Source organism: Takifugu flavidus, chromosome 7 (genome assembly GCF_003711565.1).
Source record: "Takifugu flavidus isolate HTHZ2018 chromosome 7, ASM371156v2, whole genome shotgun sequence".
In the NCBI taxonomy this organism is placed as follows: domain Eukaryota; kingdom Metazoa; phylum Chordata; class Actinopteri; order Tetraodontiformes; family Tetraodontidae; genus Takifugu; species Takifugu flavidus.
Genome location: NC_079526.1, coordinates 12,510,937 through 12,527,086, shown reverse-complemented (window position 1 = coordinate 12,527,086; position 16,150 = coordinate 12,510,937). Strand labels below are relative to the sequence as shown.

The window sequence follows — 16,150 nt, the reverse complement described above, 5'->3', positions numbered from 1 at the left end:
CTTCGGTGTTCATGGTTACAGGGGACGTTAAAGCGACGGCGTTTGCGCCTCTGACGTAAGCAGCGCGACAAACGCGAAATCCCGCGAGATTTCATTCCCCGACAATTCCAACATGGCGACGTAGAGACGTTGTTATTGTTTCGCCGCTCCCAGACGCTCATGTATTACGATTGAATCAACGCGGTTGAACTAACGGGAGCGTTTATGCGGGCATGAGTAAACCAACTGGGTATAATGTTAAGATCCACCGGCTTCTTCCGAGGGATTGACTGCCCGTTTTACGCGGAATACAGAGAAGACAAAGGCACAAAAAATGGGTGCAACAGACCGTACTGTCATTTCAGGCACAGTCGGTCGTCCTACGGAACACCAGCAGATGCTAAAAAACAAAGGGAGCTTCATTCGGCACAGAAAGGTGCTGAGTATTTCTCTATTTTACAGTTCCGCTGTGGTTGGTGGAGTCTTGCTGTAATGACGTGCGTGTCGGCAGGAGTTCAGTAGTGTATCGAAACAGTTATCTGTCATTACTGCTGTACCTTTTTACCATGTTCCTCGGTGTTTGATATAAACCTGTTGGGAAGACAAACATACGGATCTAGACACACATAGACCTGGATTTTTCCTTCCGTTAACCATCTACAGAATGATCCTGGACCCCAAATTCTACCATCTTGTGGAAAAGCTTCTATCATCTAACGTCTGGCTCCATAAAATCAGTCATTCTAATAGGCTCAAATTAGACAGACAGCTTCGTTTTTACTTGGGGAATGATGCCTTACTTTTCTTTTTGTGTTATTTTAGTCAGCCACTAAAGGGGTTCAACAGTTTTTAAACTCATACTAACCCTAACCCTCATACTCATAAACATTTTGTGACCTGTGATCAATCATGGCTATAGATTGGTAGGACCAAATATTTTTTCCCAAATAATATTTGACACCATGCTGTGAAATACTGCTGTTTTATCAAAGTCTGTCTCATTTGCCTGTAGAACAAGGCTACGATCCCTTCAAACCAGAAGTTATAAGGCACCAAGTACAGCAGAATGGAAAGCCAGATGACTCCGGAGACCTCAGCGGTGCTCTGGAACTGGTCAACAGGGCCATTGAAGAGGTCCGCGGTGAGGTAGAGCGGGAGAAGAGAAAGCTCTCATGCATTGGAGATGAACCATATGAGCCTAGCGAGAGTACCGGTTTCTCTTCATCGGACCGTTTTAAAAGTAAAACGCCACCTTCACACTTGGCATATGACCCTGGGAGTTATCAGATGACATCAGAAGGTTACACTCCCACCCCGGGCTGCAGCAAGTATACCTTGGACTCAGACACCCCAAAGAACAGCAGTAATTCTATGGAATATGTTCCTACATTGGTGAAAAAGCCTCGGACACATGCCCACCAACTCCCCTCACCTCCCCACAGTCCAAAGTACTCGAACAGCACACCTTCCTCCAAGTGTAAATACACTGTGGATATTTCTCGGCCATCTACAGATATGGAATATGACCCGCTCTCCAACTACTCTGCAGGAATTGCATCTAAAAACAAGAGGGACAAAGATGGTGTTGTTAAGGTGGAGGGGAGCAAGACCTACAAACTGCCAGGATCAGACATTTCAGATGATGACTGCGCCGTTGTGGAGGAAAAACCGCAACATCAGAGCGTAGACTCCAATAAGTACACTGTCTCTGAATCTGACGGAGAGAGCTCTGGGACAGAGTATCGACCGATATCACTTAGTAATCTGCAACAAAGAAAAGCAAACAGTGGCTCACTCTGGGAAACTTTGGGAAGCAAGAGGCGAGAAAGAACAGGTAGTATGGCTGAGTCTCCGACACAGAGAAATAAAGAGGAGGTGGGAGGACACACAGATGTTCAGGAAGGTCTTAAAAGAAAGGATAGTCAAGAAAAAAAGAAGATGGCCAGTCAGAGAAGTCACGAAAAAAGTGGCAAATCAGAGAAAGTGCATAAACCTCCAAAGGACCAATGCAAAATAAGTGGTAGCAATAATGGTGGCGGTAGCAGTAAGGAAAAGCAGCTTCACGCAAAGGAGAACAAGAAGGAGAACAAGAATCACGCAAAAAGAGAAGATCGCAAGAATACAGACAAGGGTGGGACGTCTGATAAAGGTCAGAGTGAAGGCAGTGACAAAAAAAGAACAGATTTTAAGATCAAAACTGTAGTGAAAGTAAAAACAGATCCTAGTAAACAAGATAAACACATGGAAAATGGAGCGAGGGAAAGTAAGAAAGCCAAGGTATCAGATAAAGAAAAGGAACTCGGCAAGAATAAAGACCGCCACCATAAGAATGGTAAACTAGATAGCAATAAAGGAGAAAAGAATGTAAAGAAAGTGAGTAAAAGCAGCAGCAGCAATAAAGGCTGTTCTACTCACAGCAAAGATAAAATGAAGCAAACTTTTAGCTCAGCAAATGGAAAAAGGCTGGTGGACAAACGGCCAAGTATGAATCTGAGCCACGCTGAACTGTTTGGGGATGAGAGTCCAGATGAGGCTGAACCATTCGAGGCGGATGAGGGAGAACCCGAGGAAATGTTGGTGAGAAAATCTGCGGACGCCTTCAGGAGGGGCCGCCTGAACAAGAGGAAAGCCTCGGAGCTGACCCCGTCGTCGTCTGATGACGAGGCCGACCGCGTGGAGGAGGGGAGCAGGGCGAGCAGCAACACCGTGGCCGGCCTCGGCATCGACTTCTCGAGTCTCCAGGATGATCTGGACTTTGAATCAGACCCCATGGAGGAGTGTTTGCGGATATTCAATGAATCCAAAGACGTGAAGAAGGAAGACAAGGGAAGACAAGCTAAACAGGTAGAAGAGTTTTTTCCTTTATTCTGTGTAATTTCTGTAGCACCCGCTCCTACTGTGCAGTAAAGCTGAGTTTCTTTGTATGGATGAAAGCCTTCCCAGGATTCAGAGGAGGAGCGAAGCACAGAGAACACTTTAACCACTCTCTTCCCCGGTCAGAAGAAGAGAGTCTCCCATTTTGTTGCCAAAGGAGTTGTAAGTGTGTCGCTTTGCCCTATCTGAGTTTTTGCATTCCCCAAAAATACAAGGTTTTTAGATATGACGCAGTTTTGTTACCTAACGCAGTCACTTATCTATTAAAGCTTGTTTTTGAGGATGAGTTCAGAGATTATTTCAAGTGTTTCACTTTAGCGTCTGTTCTCCTGCTGTAACCTTTAAGATTACATGCTCTCCGCCTTCACTGCACGCTTGCGTCTGTCTTTCCAGGATGATGCACCTTCCAAGCCTGTGTTGCAGCCATACAAGCGGCTCAGCGCCCAGGAGGTCTGCTACCAGCGCATGCACACGGCCCAGCAGCAGGCCGCTCAGCTTTCCGCTGCAGCCAAAGCTGCACAGAGCACCAACCACCCCTATTCTGGAGAGAAGAAGAGAATCGCACACCGTCCCAACCCACAAAAAACATCACTGAAAACCAGTGAGGGCCCTCACTTCTCCTTTCATTTTCATTTCTTCATCATAGTTCTCTCTGACAATGCATTAATATCAGCTGCCCATTAGTTTTAAGTTTAATGTAGCATGTGTGCCCTCGTTGTGAAACCAGGTGCCAGTGGGGGGTCATCCTCCAGCCAGAGCCTTGTGTCTGTCAAGGCCCAAACCACTGCTGGCATCGTATCCAAGACCTCATCCACTGTCGTGCAGAAGCGAGTGGCACACACGCCCACCATGAAGGTATCGACATGCCTCCAAATTGACATTTCTTACCATTATTCTCTTGTTTTCAAAAGTTAATCTTGCAATTGTTGACCTTTGCAGAGTAGTTCAATGAAGCGCCCCATCATACCCACCGAGTTTGGAGCCAAAATTCCCACCAACATCCGCCAGCGCTACCTCAACACTTTTATCGATGAATGTGTCAAATTCTGTCCATCAGAGGACGTTGCCTTCCAGACGGTACGAAACCCGGCCTGCAGAGAGGCGCGTGTGGGATTCTCATCTTTTTCTCTGTTTCAGGCCCTTGATGAGGAGAAGCTGGTGTATGAGCGCAGTAGCAGCAAAAACATCTACCTCAACGTAGCTGTCAACACCTTGAAGAAGCTGCGCAGCAAGAGCAGCTCCTGTCCTTCCCCCGGGACCAGTACGTTGCTCCAGCTGTGTTCCATAGAGCGATGCCATATCACACCTTGCATCAAAACACCATTTTGTATCAACAGACTTGCAAATATAACTATTACATCTCATTTTGCGCACCACAACACAGTTCAGTAACTTGAAACATTGTCCGCAGAGGAGCCAAGTTCTGTGGCCAACAGAAGGGCTCAGTCCCACGAGCAGGTTCTGGGGGGTCGTCTTGCTGCTACAACCAGCTTCACTGTTAACAGGATGGGCAAACAGCAGGAGGAAAAGATCACTGGTATGGCCAAGGTTAAGGTTTCCTTCTTTACCTGTGTGGTTTACTCCATGTTACATGTTATCAGTCTCCCTCAACATCTGTTATCAGTCTCCCTCAACATCTGTTATCAGTCTCCCTCAACATCTGTTATCAGTCTCCCTCAACATCTGTTATCAGTCTCCCTCAACATCTGCCCTCTCAGGAAAGAGAAGCTGTTTAGAACTGAAAGTGTTGCATTCATGTGACCGGTGGTGTTGGGAAAAATAAAAACCCTGGTCTCATGATCTGATGCCAGGAGGAACGGGTTTATACAAAAGGTTCTTGTGATGTGTTTGGCAAATAATAACACACAATTCTGAGTTTATTTCCAGTCCTCAGTGTTCACATATAGGGCTTTATGGCCTCAGGCAGTGTGGTTGTAAGGCTGATCTTTAAGAAAAATCATGTTTTTACAAATGGTCATTTTATAATGTGCCACGAAACGCTAGTAACAACACAAGCATCACATTGAGGATCTTGGTTTTATAACCCACCAACAACTTTCAATATTTATGGATTTAGATGAAGGTTTTAAAATTGTTTCAACACTCGAGTTCATCGAGTTTGAGCTGAGGGACGGTGTGGTTGTGTTAAATGTTTGTCTTTTGTATGATGGCGATGTGCTCCCTGCCTCTCTGTAGGGGCCAGGCTGTACAGGAAACTGAAGGTTTACTTGATGACTGAGGACCAGCTCCAGGAGCACGGATATCCAAGAACCAGCCCAGAGGCTTCTGGCCGAGCCATCATTTACAACCTCCCAGAGAAAAAGCCCGCTTCAGATCGTGAGGCTCCACGCAGATCCTCTTTTCAACAGTCACCATCAATTCAAGTGTTATATCTGTTATCTTACTCTAACCGTGTTCGTAGCCTTCAACAAAATATGCTGCCGCTGTGGTGCCGAATACAAGGTCAACGCCAACGGCAACTGTGTGCGGAAAGAGGAATGTAGCTTTCACTGGGGACAGCTGCGTAGACAAAAAGGTCAGATGGTTCCTGTAACGATCCTGTCATGATTAAATCCCATGTGGTCGTCTTCATCACCTCATCTCCTCCCTGTCCCTGTCCGATAGTTGCTGGAGGTTGGGAAACAAGTTACAGGTGCTGTGCTGCAGCTGTAGGAGCACCTGGGTGCCAGGTGTCCAAGGTGCTGCACCTCCCGAGTCTGTTAAATGACATCCGTAGTTGGTAGGTGTAGCGTCCTTTAATGATTCTGATAAAATGCACCATTCGCCCACAGCAACACGTTCAGGACGGACGTAAAGAGTCGTTAGAAGGATACGTCACAACGTTCAGCAAAGATCTCCCACCGGATGGAAACGCAGGGGTCTTTGCTCTGGACTGTGAGATGGTGAGTTGGGATTTAAAGCACCACTTAAACGACCAGCTCTGCCCATGTTCACGTTAGCTGGACGGTGATACCGCTGTTGTGTGATTTGTGGGGTCTTTTCTCCGTGCAGTGTTACACGAAGCAAGGCCTGGAACTGACAAGGGTGACGGTCATCGACTCTGAGATGAAAGTCATCTACGACACGTTCGTCAAGCCTGAGAGCAAAGTGGTGGATTACAACACGCGGTGAGTTTGCAGCTCTGCGCGGTCGGGCGGAAGCTGACGTAAAGCTGCCTCTTGGTTTCATGTGCAAGTGGAAGGAAGTAGGAAGTTCTAGTAATTCTCTCAGAGAACTACATTAACCAACGACCTTGATGCAATTCTGGGGGGAAGGGGGCATTTACTTGATCACAAGTTATGATATGGAATATTTCCGTCTGTATGTTACAGATTCTCCGGTGTGACTGAGGAGGATTTGGAAAATACCACCATCAGTCTGCGAGACGTCCAGGCTGTGCTGCTGAGCCTGTTCAGTGCTGAGTCCATCCTCATTGGTCACAGTCTGGAGAGCGACCTGCTCGCCCTGAAGGTGACCCGGGAACAAACAAACCTTCTGTTCCGTTTATACTGTTCAGTGAATCCATGCAGTCAAAGCCTGTTGACATAATCTCCGCGTCTCTCTTGTGCCACTAGCTGATCCACAGTTCGGTTGTAGACACGTCCATCGTGTTTCCTCACCGACTCGGGCTCCCCTACAAACGTGCCTTAAGGAATCTGATGGCGGACCACCTGAAACGCATTATCCAAGACAACGGTGAGAAAACGTCACAGAGCTTCAGCAGTGTTATAAACACTCAGTTAGGGCCCTTCTGTTGAGAAGTGGTTTAGTAATCTGAGATGGAATACTGTAAGGGGCCAAAAAGAGAGATATGTAGGAATTTAATGTCTGATGATGTTCATTTCACGTGGACAGTTAAATTTGTTTTATGAGGATGCACTACGCCGTGTCGCCTGTAGGTGGCACTCAAGATCATTGAGTGCAGTTGCAAATTGAATGCCTGATAACGACACGTGCGTGTTTCCTGGTTCCTGGTTCCTTGTGTGTTTTTCCGTTCAGTTTTTGGTTTATTTTTTCATTATTAATTAACTATGTACGTGTACATTTCCAGTTGAAGGTCATGACTCCAGCGAAGATGCATCTGCCTGCATGGAGTTAATGGTTTGGAAGATCAAGGAGGACGCAAAGGTCAAAAGATGACCTCTGAGCCTTCTGCTCAGCTTCCTTTGGCTGATCAGGAATCCACCTGCTTTTCAGAATTGCAGGTCAATGCATTACTAGGAAACGAGGAGGACTTTTTTTTTTTTACCAGATGGGGCCTGAATCTTTGTTATTGCTCCTTGACTGAATGAGTTGCCAATCCTTTCAAAGCAATAGGAGCCCAGAATAACAGTGTTTTCTTTTGTTTAGTCATATTTCTGTTGTTTAAAATAAATATTTCTGTGTATCAGAGGATTGTCTTCAATGACATCAAATAAAGAATAGAACCTTTCTATAGAAGTACAGCATAGGCTGGCAGGCTATTGTCTGCTGAACAGCAAGAACTAATGTGATTTTTCTTGCCAGGCTGAAATTTTGGCCTAAATTGCACTATAGAAATGCTCTTATTGTATAGGGCCCAAGTCTGAGTACCTCATCCATGTTTTAAACCTTCTTATGAGCAACATACTTGGTTACACTTCAGTGCATTGATGTCTTGGTCTGTTTAAAAACTGAATGCACTTTTTTGTTTTCTTTTTTCACCAATTTTTGTGTCACTGACGCTCTGTGGTGTGGTTCTTATTGCATTATTGGTTAAATCTGAAACCTGAATTATACTTGATAACATCAAATACACTTACCATGACGATATCGGTATAGTTTGTCTGACTTCGGTTATTTTATATTTCAGAGGAAATGCTCAACAGGAATGTTGAACAACACCTGGTTTATTGAATAAAGACTATAATTGTTTAATAAATTCAAGCTAACCTCTGCTGTTTTATGTTAAAAATTACTAAAAAGATACTCAGATGCTGTAAATACGCTGTAAGCAAATTCCTTTGTGTTTGTTCATTTTCGGTTGTTAACCATTTTCTATTAAAAAGTCTAAGTTATAAAGAAGTTGTTTGTCTTTCCAGTCAAATAAATGAAGACACTTCTACTAGTATAACATTAAATTTTTAACGTTGAATTTCATGTTGGCAGATATATTGTGCAAGTGCGCAAAACTTTATGGTGTATTTGTTAGACTTGGCTTCGGTATATATGTAAACACTAAGTTAAACTTGGTGTTTGTTTTCAACGTGGTGTAAAAATTGCTGTAATATATGAAGTTTAGTCGGATCACTATGCTCACAGGTTCAGGCGTGGGTATTGTAGTCCGTAAAATGTTTGGTATCATTCGATACATTAGCTTCTCCCCTTTCATAAAACTACAAACATGGCCGCAGGCTCGGTTGGATTGGCAAAAGACGAAGGCGTTTATTTCTTCTTTTTCTAGCTAAATTATTTCTAAACATTGACGTTACTACTTCATTCTGAACGCCAGAGTATCTAATTTAAGCAATAGTTTAAATAAATGTCATCGTCCTGTTATATTATCTTTATCTATATTGTAGTGGATGGTTATTCGTGTAATTATTTCAACACATCTCCGGGCCGATCTGTATTAATACACAATTTAAATTATGTAACGTACTATTGCAACTAAAGGCAAATAAATGTTCCATACCATGTTTTTACAAGCGTACTAAAAGATTCACTGAGGAATATTTAGTGACATAGTGGTGACAGCATACATGGCACAAACTGAAAGTTGTCCTCAAACCTTTTCTTTATTACGATTGTCGGAGAAAGGATGTCAGGAAAGGATTTTTTTTAATTACAAATTTAAAAGCCCTGCAACTGCAACACCTTTAAAATGTGGACGGTTAACATACTTGATGGCAGTGCTTCCTCTTCATAACAACATGGCAACTCACCTTATTGCTTCACTTTATTAATGAGACAAGTCCTCAGTGGAAAAGTCACTCATAAACACACACAAGCTGATTAATTAACTCCAGCCGCATTGTTAGAGGCTCTAAGGTTAGAAAGCTGTGGCCCTGAGTGTGTGCACATTTAGACCTTGATCCATTCTTGAAGCCTGAGAATTAAATCCACGATACCCAAACACACACACATCACCTCATGGCTCATCTGTGCTGAGGTGTGGAAGAACTTCTTCCTTTAATAAAACTGTAAATGAGGAGATGTTACAGTAACATCCCTTCTTGGTGCCGTCTTCATCTGCTTCACAAATAGTTTCTGACAGTGTGACAGCGTTTTCTCTCGCCGCTGAGCCGGGCCCCTCGCAGTCAGATCGTCCCTGTAACAGCAGGTGCAGCGGCTGTAATTCACCACTTCAGCAGATGTGTAAAATGGGGGGGAAATGGAAGAGAAATGCTAAACAGAGAGGCCCGTCTTTTCTTTGTTGTGTTTGCTTGCTAAGCTCCTCTCGTCACATGTCAGTATGCATTTCCCCAGGCCGATCCACAGGCCCCAGCTATTAAGCGAGCCAGTTAGATGGGATCAATACCTACACAATGTTCCAGTGACAGGCAGGGGGGCTTCTGAGAGTTTATCGAGTGTTGTAGAGATTTTGAACATGTGGAGCAAAGCTGCTTAGAGGGGTCGTCTTCATTATCAAATTCGATCAGCGCCTCCCTTTCTCTGTCCCCCCTCCGTGATCACCTTTGACAAGTGGGGTTCAGGGGGGAGAAGCTTGAGGGCCGGGGCTCTCCAACTCGCCCCATGCTGAGAGATGAAGAGCTGCAGCAGAAGCAGTTTAACACAATTAACATTAACTGATTGGATAATCCACAGGAAACTATAATGTAAATAACCCAGGATGCTCCGCCATAACAGTCAGTCAGCTGTGATCATTTATTTATGTTATTACATTTTTGTAATGGCTTTTTCTCCATCTAGTTCAATAAATGTTGGCTAAATTTTTGTTTATGTTTACAATTTAAACAGTGAAAATGAGCAAATTGAGTAAAAATTGAAGTTTTGATGGTGTAGGAATGTACATAAAATACAAAAGAGGGACGACAACCCATTAAAATGGATATGGACTATATGGAATCCGTCCTGCTGGTACATCCCTCCTCAGTTTGGATGAAACTCACGTGGAAGTGGACCATAATCGTCATCGCCTGACCTTCAGAGACAGCCCAGGTCTGTTTTGAAACCCCTCCAAACCAAAGTCCAGCCCACTTGGGGAGCCCGTGACCCCGGGGGCACCCACAGCTGCCCGTGGCTTCAGTCTATAGCACCATTGCTCAATTAGGAGCCTCAATCCCTCTTCATTGATCTGCTGCTACAGAGATCATGAGAGAATAATTGGAAGGTGATCAATTATTAGACTGTAGTTAATTTTTTCTCAATTTCATGATCCTCAATGATCCTCTGGTTGAGGCTCGGCTTAGAGCCGGCATGTGTGCGTTTGAGATTCTGTGTGTACTCGGCCTGTTTGCAGCCAGGTCAGTGTCATTCTAAACCCTGGGTGTGTCATAGCCAGTGTCAGGTCTCACAGCAGGATGCTGACACTCAGAGGGGCTTAAGACGAGCGACTGACCCACCGCCTGCTCCCCCTGCTCTCCCCCAGGTCAAAGGCCAACCGGTCCCATCGATTTCCAGATGAAGAAGTCCCAGCCTGCTAACCCTTTTTTGGCCCACATGCTCCTGGACTGTCGTCTCAGGCCCCCAGAAAGGCCCCTCAATCGGGTTTTGCATGCCGATCGATCCAGTTGGTGTCTGAGGGGCACCGTCCTTTGAGATAACTGACAACTACAAAGGTCCCCTCCTGACAGGCCCTTGTCAATACAAATTTCCACTATTGATAAGTAATTAAAGAACGCGTGGACATAAGGGGAGTTTGCTCTCTGAAGCATCTGTTAAACAGGAGACATTAACAAAAACGTCGCACTGACAAAAGGAGAAGACAATGACGGCAAAAAAGAAGATTAAGTGCTCCCCCTCACCACCTCCGTTCCCCCCACCGTCACTCGCTCCAACCAACGCCCAAGTCGATCTGAGGGGAGTCCAAAAGAAACAAAATGTTTTGTCACACTTTTTTTTTTTTGGGTTGGGGGGTTGCTTGTTGTCCTTTGTATAAACTACGAAAGGTTGTCGGTGACTTTTACTGCAACAATATTCAACACCCAACATTTTTAACATGGGCCCAGTCGGACTGAACCTGACTTTTAGCATCTCTTGGCTTCCACACGTCCGCCCACCTCACCCTCGTGAGCTGTATGGCTCTCCTGCATGCACGACACGCATGCGTTGACACTAAGACGGCGTTTTTAATCACATAAAAGAGTGATTTTTCTAACTGCGGGCGTCATTTTCTTATCAGCAGAGCAGTGAGGTCCCAGTAATTTCCTCCACTTCACGGCACACTTATTAAACCCGCAGGAGTTCCCACCTGCTCACTGCTGAGATGGATGTCAGCAAAATGACTTTGCCTTTTGTCTTTCATTCACTGTAATCCATGCATGTGCAAGTGGATCCCTTAAAAGTAGGATAACTCTTTTTAAGCGGGTTTAAACACTACAGGAGGGACTCAAATCCGGTAACTTCTCATTTACCTCTGCACCTTTAATGTCTTGAATACAAAACACATCCTGCCGATTAGAGCTGCGGCGGTGCCTGTTTCTGACTGAACTCACTCTGGCTTCAGGACAAATGCCAGTGGGACGTGAGTGTGTTTGGAGGTCAGAGTGGGAAATCTGACGATGCCCGACGAGGTCGCCTCCCATTTGGACTGAACCCCGCTCATCTCGAAGGGTAGGGGTGAGCCCAGCGTGGCCTGCAGAAGGGGAAATGATCCGGGAGGGGCGGTGGTGGTGTGTGAGTCAGTGGTGGTGGCTTTGGGATGGGGAGGGTCACACACAACCACACTCTTTGTGTGCCTCTAATCCCCCCAGCCAACACAGCTTTGGCCAGGTTTCATCATGAAAGTGCCATGAAATAACTACTTTTTTTCTCTCCTCACAGTAAATCTCCCCTAATCCTGCAGGCTGCAGAGACAAAGGCCTCTGGGACCTAATCCTGGAGCTTTTAGTGGAGCTGAGGGGCTGGCCGACAGAGCCTCTTCTAAATGACTTATTTCTATTGGACACTAATATAGCTTGACAGCCAAGAACAGCCAAAAAAAAAGGGGGTGGGGGGACGACGACAAACATTTTCACATATTTTGGAAGTCTGAGCAGTTAATGGAGGACCAAAGCGAGCATCGTTATGTGTGTGTAGAGTGATCATTTATCAGCGTGGGGACATTTTCCAAATAATCAGGCCTTTTTTCGTAGGTTGGCTGGGTGGAGGAATGTGGGTCTACCTGTAGCTGCTGCTGGTTGTGAGGTGATGAGGTGTAACCCTGTAGCAGGACAGCGCAACAAGTTGTGCTCAAAATGAACCGTCCCAAAATAACACTGATAAAAGCCTTAGTGCCTCGAGAACTGATATTTATTTCTCCTTTATTTTATCAGGAAGGTCTGTTGAGAACAGCTTCTCTTTTCCAATCATGACCTCTTGCTGGGTCACAATGATTCATTCCTTTATGAATGTTTATCTACTCTTAACCAAAGATTATTATTATTTACACTTTCTTTTTAAGCATCTGCAGGAAGAGGATTTAAAAACTGTGAAATCCAAAGTACAAATTTTCCTCTGGTTTCAGTAGATTAAGGATATTCTTTACATTGAATTAGGTGTGCTTATATACTAGTTTTAAACTGTAGCATGTAATATTTAAACATGCAAAGCTTTCAGATTTTTAATGTTGGCTGGAAATGTCTAAAGCAAGTACAGCACAACGGTACGCAGTAAAAGGAATGTAGGAAAGCTGTCAAACTGGTAAAATGTGCACTAAAACATTAAATTAAGACACCATCTAAACCTGTATCAAACCACTATCTGCAGATATGATTTATCTTTAATAGTTATGTCTTGTCTGTAAAATATATTTTATAACCTTGTTAGTTTGTTCAGTCATATTTTTTATTTACTAAACCGAATGGTTTAATTATCTGATTTAGTAAAAAAAAAAAAAAAAAAAAGTTTAATAAATTACTTACTTAGCACAGAAAGTACTTTATTAAAATTCCAGGAGGCTCATAAACGGAATCATGGCAAAAAAAAATGCGCCCGAGCAACATTCTGGTGATGTTTTTTCCTTTCATTTCCTGGGAAGGCCTCTAATTTAGCTCCCCTGGATCTTAAAGAAATGGTCCGCATTGAGGAGCGCTCAGATTAACTTCACATGGTGACAGTTTATAGGCAAAATATGGCGCCTGTTAGCAAAACAAACCCTTGGAGACCCCCCCTCCGACTAGAGACTGTCAAAGGCAGCGGTCTGGGAGAAAGAGGAGTGTGAAGGAGAGCACAATCAAAGGCTGTTATTTTAATCTGTCCTGCCTCGGAGATTAACCGGCCACATTGTTTTAATTGTTTTAACGGGAGGGAATGAAATGCTCGCTTATAGGGGGATCCTTGGCACAAATCTCTCAAGTTCAATAGTTTCAAAAACTTCAGCCCCTTGCAACCCCCCTCTCTTCCCTCATCCCACCTAATCCCGGCTAATACCTTTCATTCTATTGGCTAATGGCTGGGGGGGAGCCTGGGTAAATGCTTCTTAAATAATCGTGGGTGAGAATGGTTCCTCAGAATCAGACCTGTGCCACGCCGAGGACAGCTGCGCTGGGAGGATATAAGGCGCAATCCAGACGAGTGCGCGCAGGACTAGAACCCAGCACGTTCGGCCTTTGTGCGTAAAAGCGCACCTGGCGGTTGCGCGTCGGCACAGGTAGACAGACAAGGACACTGACAACACGCCGTTTGGATAAAAACGTTTTGGGGTGAAAAAAAAATCACGGAAAGGAGACAAAGTGAGTTCTTAAATTATTATTATTGAAAGAAAATATATATCTTTACTATCATGTTTTCAAATACAGATTCCCCCCCCCAAATTTACGTAATTAGGTTCTCCAGAAAACATCTCGTAAAACCAGGTAGTTTTTAATTGATTGCTAAAAATATTAAGGAATGAATGGTTAAATGATTTACACACTTTTAGAGCCCGCAGCTGTAACTGTAATTGCTATTTTGTATCATCTGGTTGCGTCTCCTTTCGCGCCGCTGACGGTTGGTGTTTTTTCTTCAGTTTCAGTATGAACTCCTTAAATTTTTGCGCTCCATCGGCCACAGCTGTGTATCCCCTCCACGGTGTCAGCTCCATGCTGTTGGACCTGCACCAGCAGATGGCGGAGCAGTACCACGTTTACTCTGCAGGCAGCCCCGCGGCGCACAGCCTGTCTGTGGCGGAGAGGCTGGCAGGTAGATCCACGCTGCAGGAACCACGAAAAGGCTCAGCAGCTGACGAGGAATCGCCCCCTCGCTCCTTAAATGAACAGACTGTCTTTCATTCCGCTTTGGCTTTCATGAAATTCCTATTTTCAACCGCCTTCCTTTTGATGTTTCCGGTTGTTTCAATGAAATAGGAAATCCATCCCTTTTTGAGCAACAAAGACCTTCAGATATATTTGTATCCGTTAAAAAGGCTTTGTTAGAGCCAAGAATTCAAGAAGTTTGAATTTTTGTGAAACCAGAAAGAGAAATGCAACAAATTGGATCATGGATGCAGAAAAGCTTTGCAGAATCTGCCTGAATCAAAGAAGAAAATTTAGATTCTGACTGCACGGACAGAATATTGTTTCTTGTTTTATTAAAAAGCTCTTTCATGTTTACTCAGACCTGCATCTGCTGCATTTCTATGAAGCCTTGGGCAAATTTTATTCACTAAAAACTGTGGAAATTTATAAATGTGGCATTTTGAAATGAATTTGCAAAAAGCTCTCCTATGAATTTATAGCTGAAGGAAATCGAGCTAAACCCCAAAGCGGTCTTAATCCCAACGCATCTTCCACCCCAAAACTGCAGCACCACGCTGGAGAGAATTCCCCACCCGGCTATTTTGGTGATGACGCTGTTTGTGTTTCCTGCCAGAGCTTATTTTGGAGGCTCGGTATGGCAACCAGCAGAAGCAGCGCCGCAGCCGCACCGCCTTCACCGTGTCCCAGCTGCAGGCGCTGGAGAAAGCCTTCCAGCAAACCCAGTACCCAGATGTCAACATGAGAGAGAGGCTGGCGTTCTCCATTAACCTGCCTGAAGCTCGCATACAGGTGAGACGCCATCCCTTTGTGTCCCTTTGTGGTTAAAATGTTAGCGGGGAAATGTTCCAGGAAACTGTGTATACATTAATAATATAAAATGAAAGCCTAACAAGCATGAGAACAATGTACATCATTTTACTTTTAAGTGAATCTGAATAATCTGGGGTGTCAGTCTATTGTTCTAATAATGCACCTTTTACTGTCAAAGTGTGTGTCGTTGCGCTGCGTTGTTGTTGTCTGTAGATTCTGGATATTATGATGCGCCTTGACTTCACATCCAGGTGTGGTTCAAGAACAGGAGGGCAAAGTTTCGTAAAGGTCAGAGATGCTCGCCGCTCTCCAGAGACCAGGGCCCGGAGGACGTAAGCAGTAAAACAGGACCAGAGGAAGTCAGGCCGGAAGAGGCACCAGCGCACAAGGACAGCAAGATCCTTCGTCCTCCTCCTCCCCCGACGCCTCCTCACGTGGACAAATCTCCAGACGCCTGCCCGTCTTCAGACTCTGATGCTTCACAGTACGCGCGACGACTTCGCTCCCCTACGAATTTCACCTTTGTGTCAGGGGAGTGCTTCAGCCACCCCCCTCACCAGCCGGTTGTGGGAGTGCTGTCGAGCGATCTCAACCTCCCCCCAGTCTTCTGGCCCATCATACAGCAGCATAGCTCCGTCGTGGGAGTTCATCCATTGTCGCTCACAAAAAACTGCAGTCTTTCCCTTCAGACAGCGTATCCCAGTAAAGCTGCTCACCCTTACCGGGGGCTCTAACGGGAAACCCTTCTCCCCAGACTCTGAAGACTCTAAACTTTCATTTCATTGAGGTCATTGATTTATCGACATCTGTAGGTTAATTTTAGAGCGGTTTGCCTGAAGGGTTTTGTTTCAGAATAAGAAGCGCTGTCTCACATTCAGAGACACTTTTGACCCCAGTGCTAATTAGCCGGCGGGGGCCCTTCGAGGCACGTTCCCAACTGTAGCAAGAGACTGCAGCATAAAAATATGAAAGAAATTAAACGCATTTCACTTGTCTCTTGGTATTTTGCTCTTCTTTTGTTTGTGTTGCTGTAGCGCTGCACCTTCCCTGCAGTAAATCGTAATTAAAATCAAAAACGTCCCAAAGCAAACACACATGCTTTTCCAATACAAGTCAGTAAACCTGCATAT

At 44.8% G+C, this 16,150-nt stretch overlaps 2 protein-coding genes across 2 annotated transcripts; both read left to right on the top strand.

Annotated features, from left to right (window-relative positions):
* The first annotated feature begins 11 nt into the window (after positions 1-11).
* Positions 12-7,896, top strand: rexo1 (REX1, RNA exonuclease 1 homolog). The gene is made up of 16 exons (XM_057037659.1): positions 12-415; positions 992-2,823; positions 2,914-3,015; positions 3,247-3,454; positions 3,581-3,708; positions 3,793-3,930; positions 3,991-4,114; positions 4,265-4,390; positions 5,050-5,190; positions 5,276-5,389; positions 5,479-5,552; positions 5,646-5,756; positions 5,866-5,981; positions 6,186-6,324; positions 6,429-6,549; positions 6,905-7,896. The coding sequence occupies exons 1-16, from the start codon at positions 235-237 to the stop codon at positions 6,991-6,993; spliced, it is 3,744 nt and encodes a 1,247-aa protein (XP_056893639.1). The 5' UTR covers positions 12-234; the 3' UTR covers positions 6,994-7,896.
* Positions 7,897-13,481: 5,585 nt separating this feature from the next.
* zgc:101100 (uncharacterized protein LOC445169 homolog) lies at positions 13,482-16,015 on the top strand. Its single transcript, XM_057038091.1, has 4 exons — positions 13,482-13,706; positions 13,982-14,154; positions 14,824-14,999; positions 15,272-16,015. The coding sequence occupies exons 2-4, from the start codon at positions 13,989-13,991 to the stop codon at positions 15,752-15,754; spliced, it is 825 nt and encodes a 274-aa protein (XP_056894071.1). The 5' UTR covers positions 13,482-13,706; positions 13,982-13,988; the 3' UTR covers positions 15,755-16,015.
* Positions 16,016-16,150: the final 135 nt, after the last annotated feature.

Coding starts and splice junctions, on each gene's coding strand:
- rexo1 (XM_057037659.1), top strand. CDS start 235: ATGTTAAGATCCACCGGCTTCTTCCGAGGGATTGACTGCCCGTTTTAC. Junction 4,115..4,264: donor CTGTCCTTCCCCCGGGACCA/GTACGTTGCTCC, acceptor CATTGTCCGCAG/AGGAGCCAAGTTCTGTGGCC. Junction 5,757..5,865: donor TTGCTCTGGACTGTGAGATG/GTGAGTTGGGAT, acceptor TTCTCCGTGCAG/TGTTACACGAAGCAAGGCCT.
- zgc:101100 (XM_057038091.1), top strand. CDS start 13,989: ATGAACTCCTTAAATTTTTGCGCTCCATCGGCCACAGCTGTGTATCCC. Junction 14,155..14,823: donor TGTGGCGGAGAGGCTGGCAG/GTAGATCCACGC, acceptor GTTTCCTGCCAG/AGCTTATTTTGGAGGCTCGG. Junction 15,000..15,271: donor TGCCTGAAGCTCGCATACAG/GTGAGACGCCAT, acceptor CTTCACATCCAG/GTGTGGTTCAAGAACAGGAG.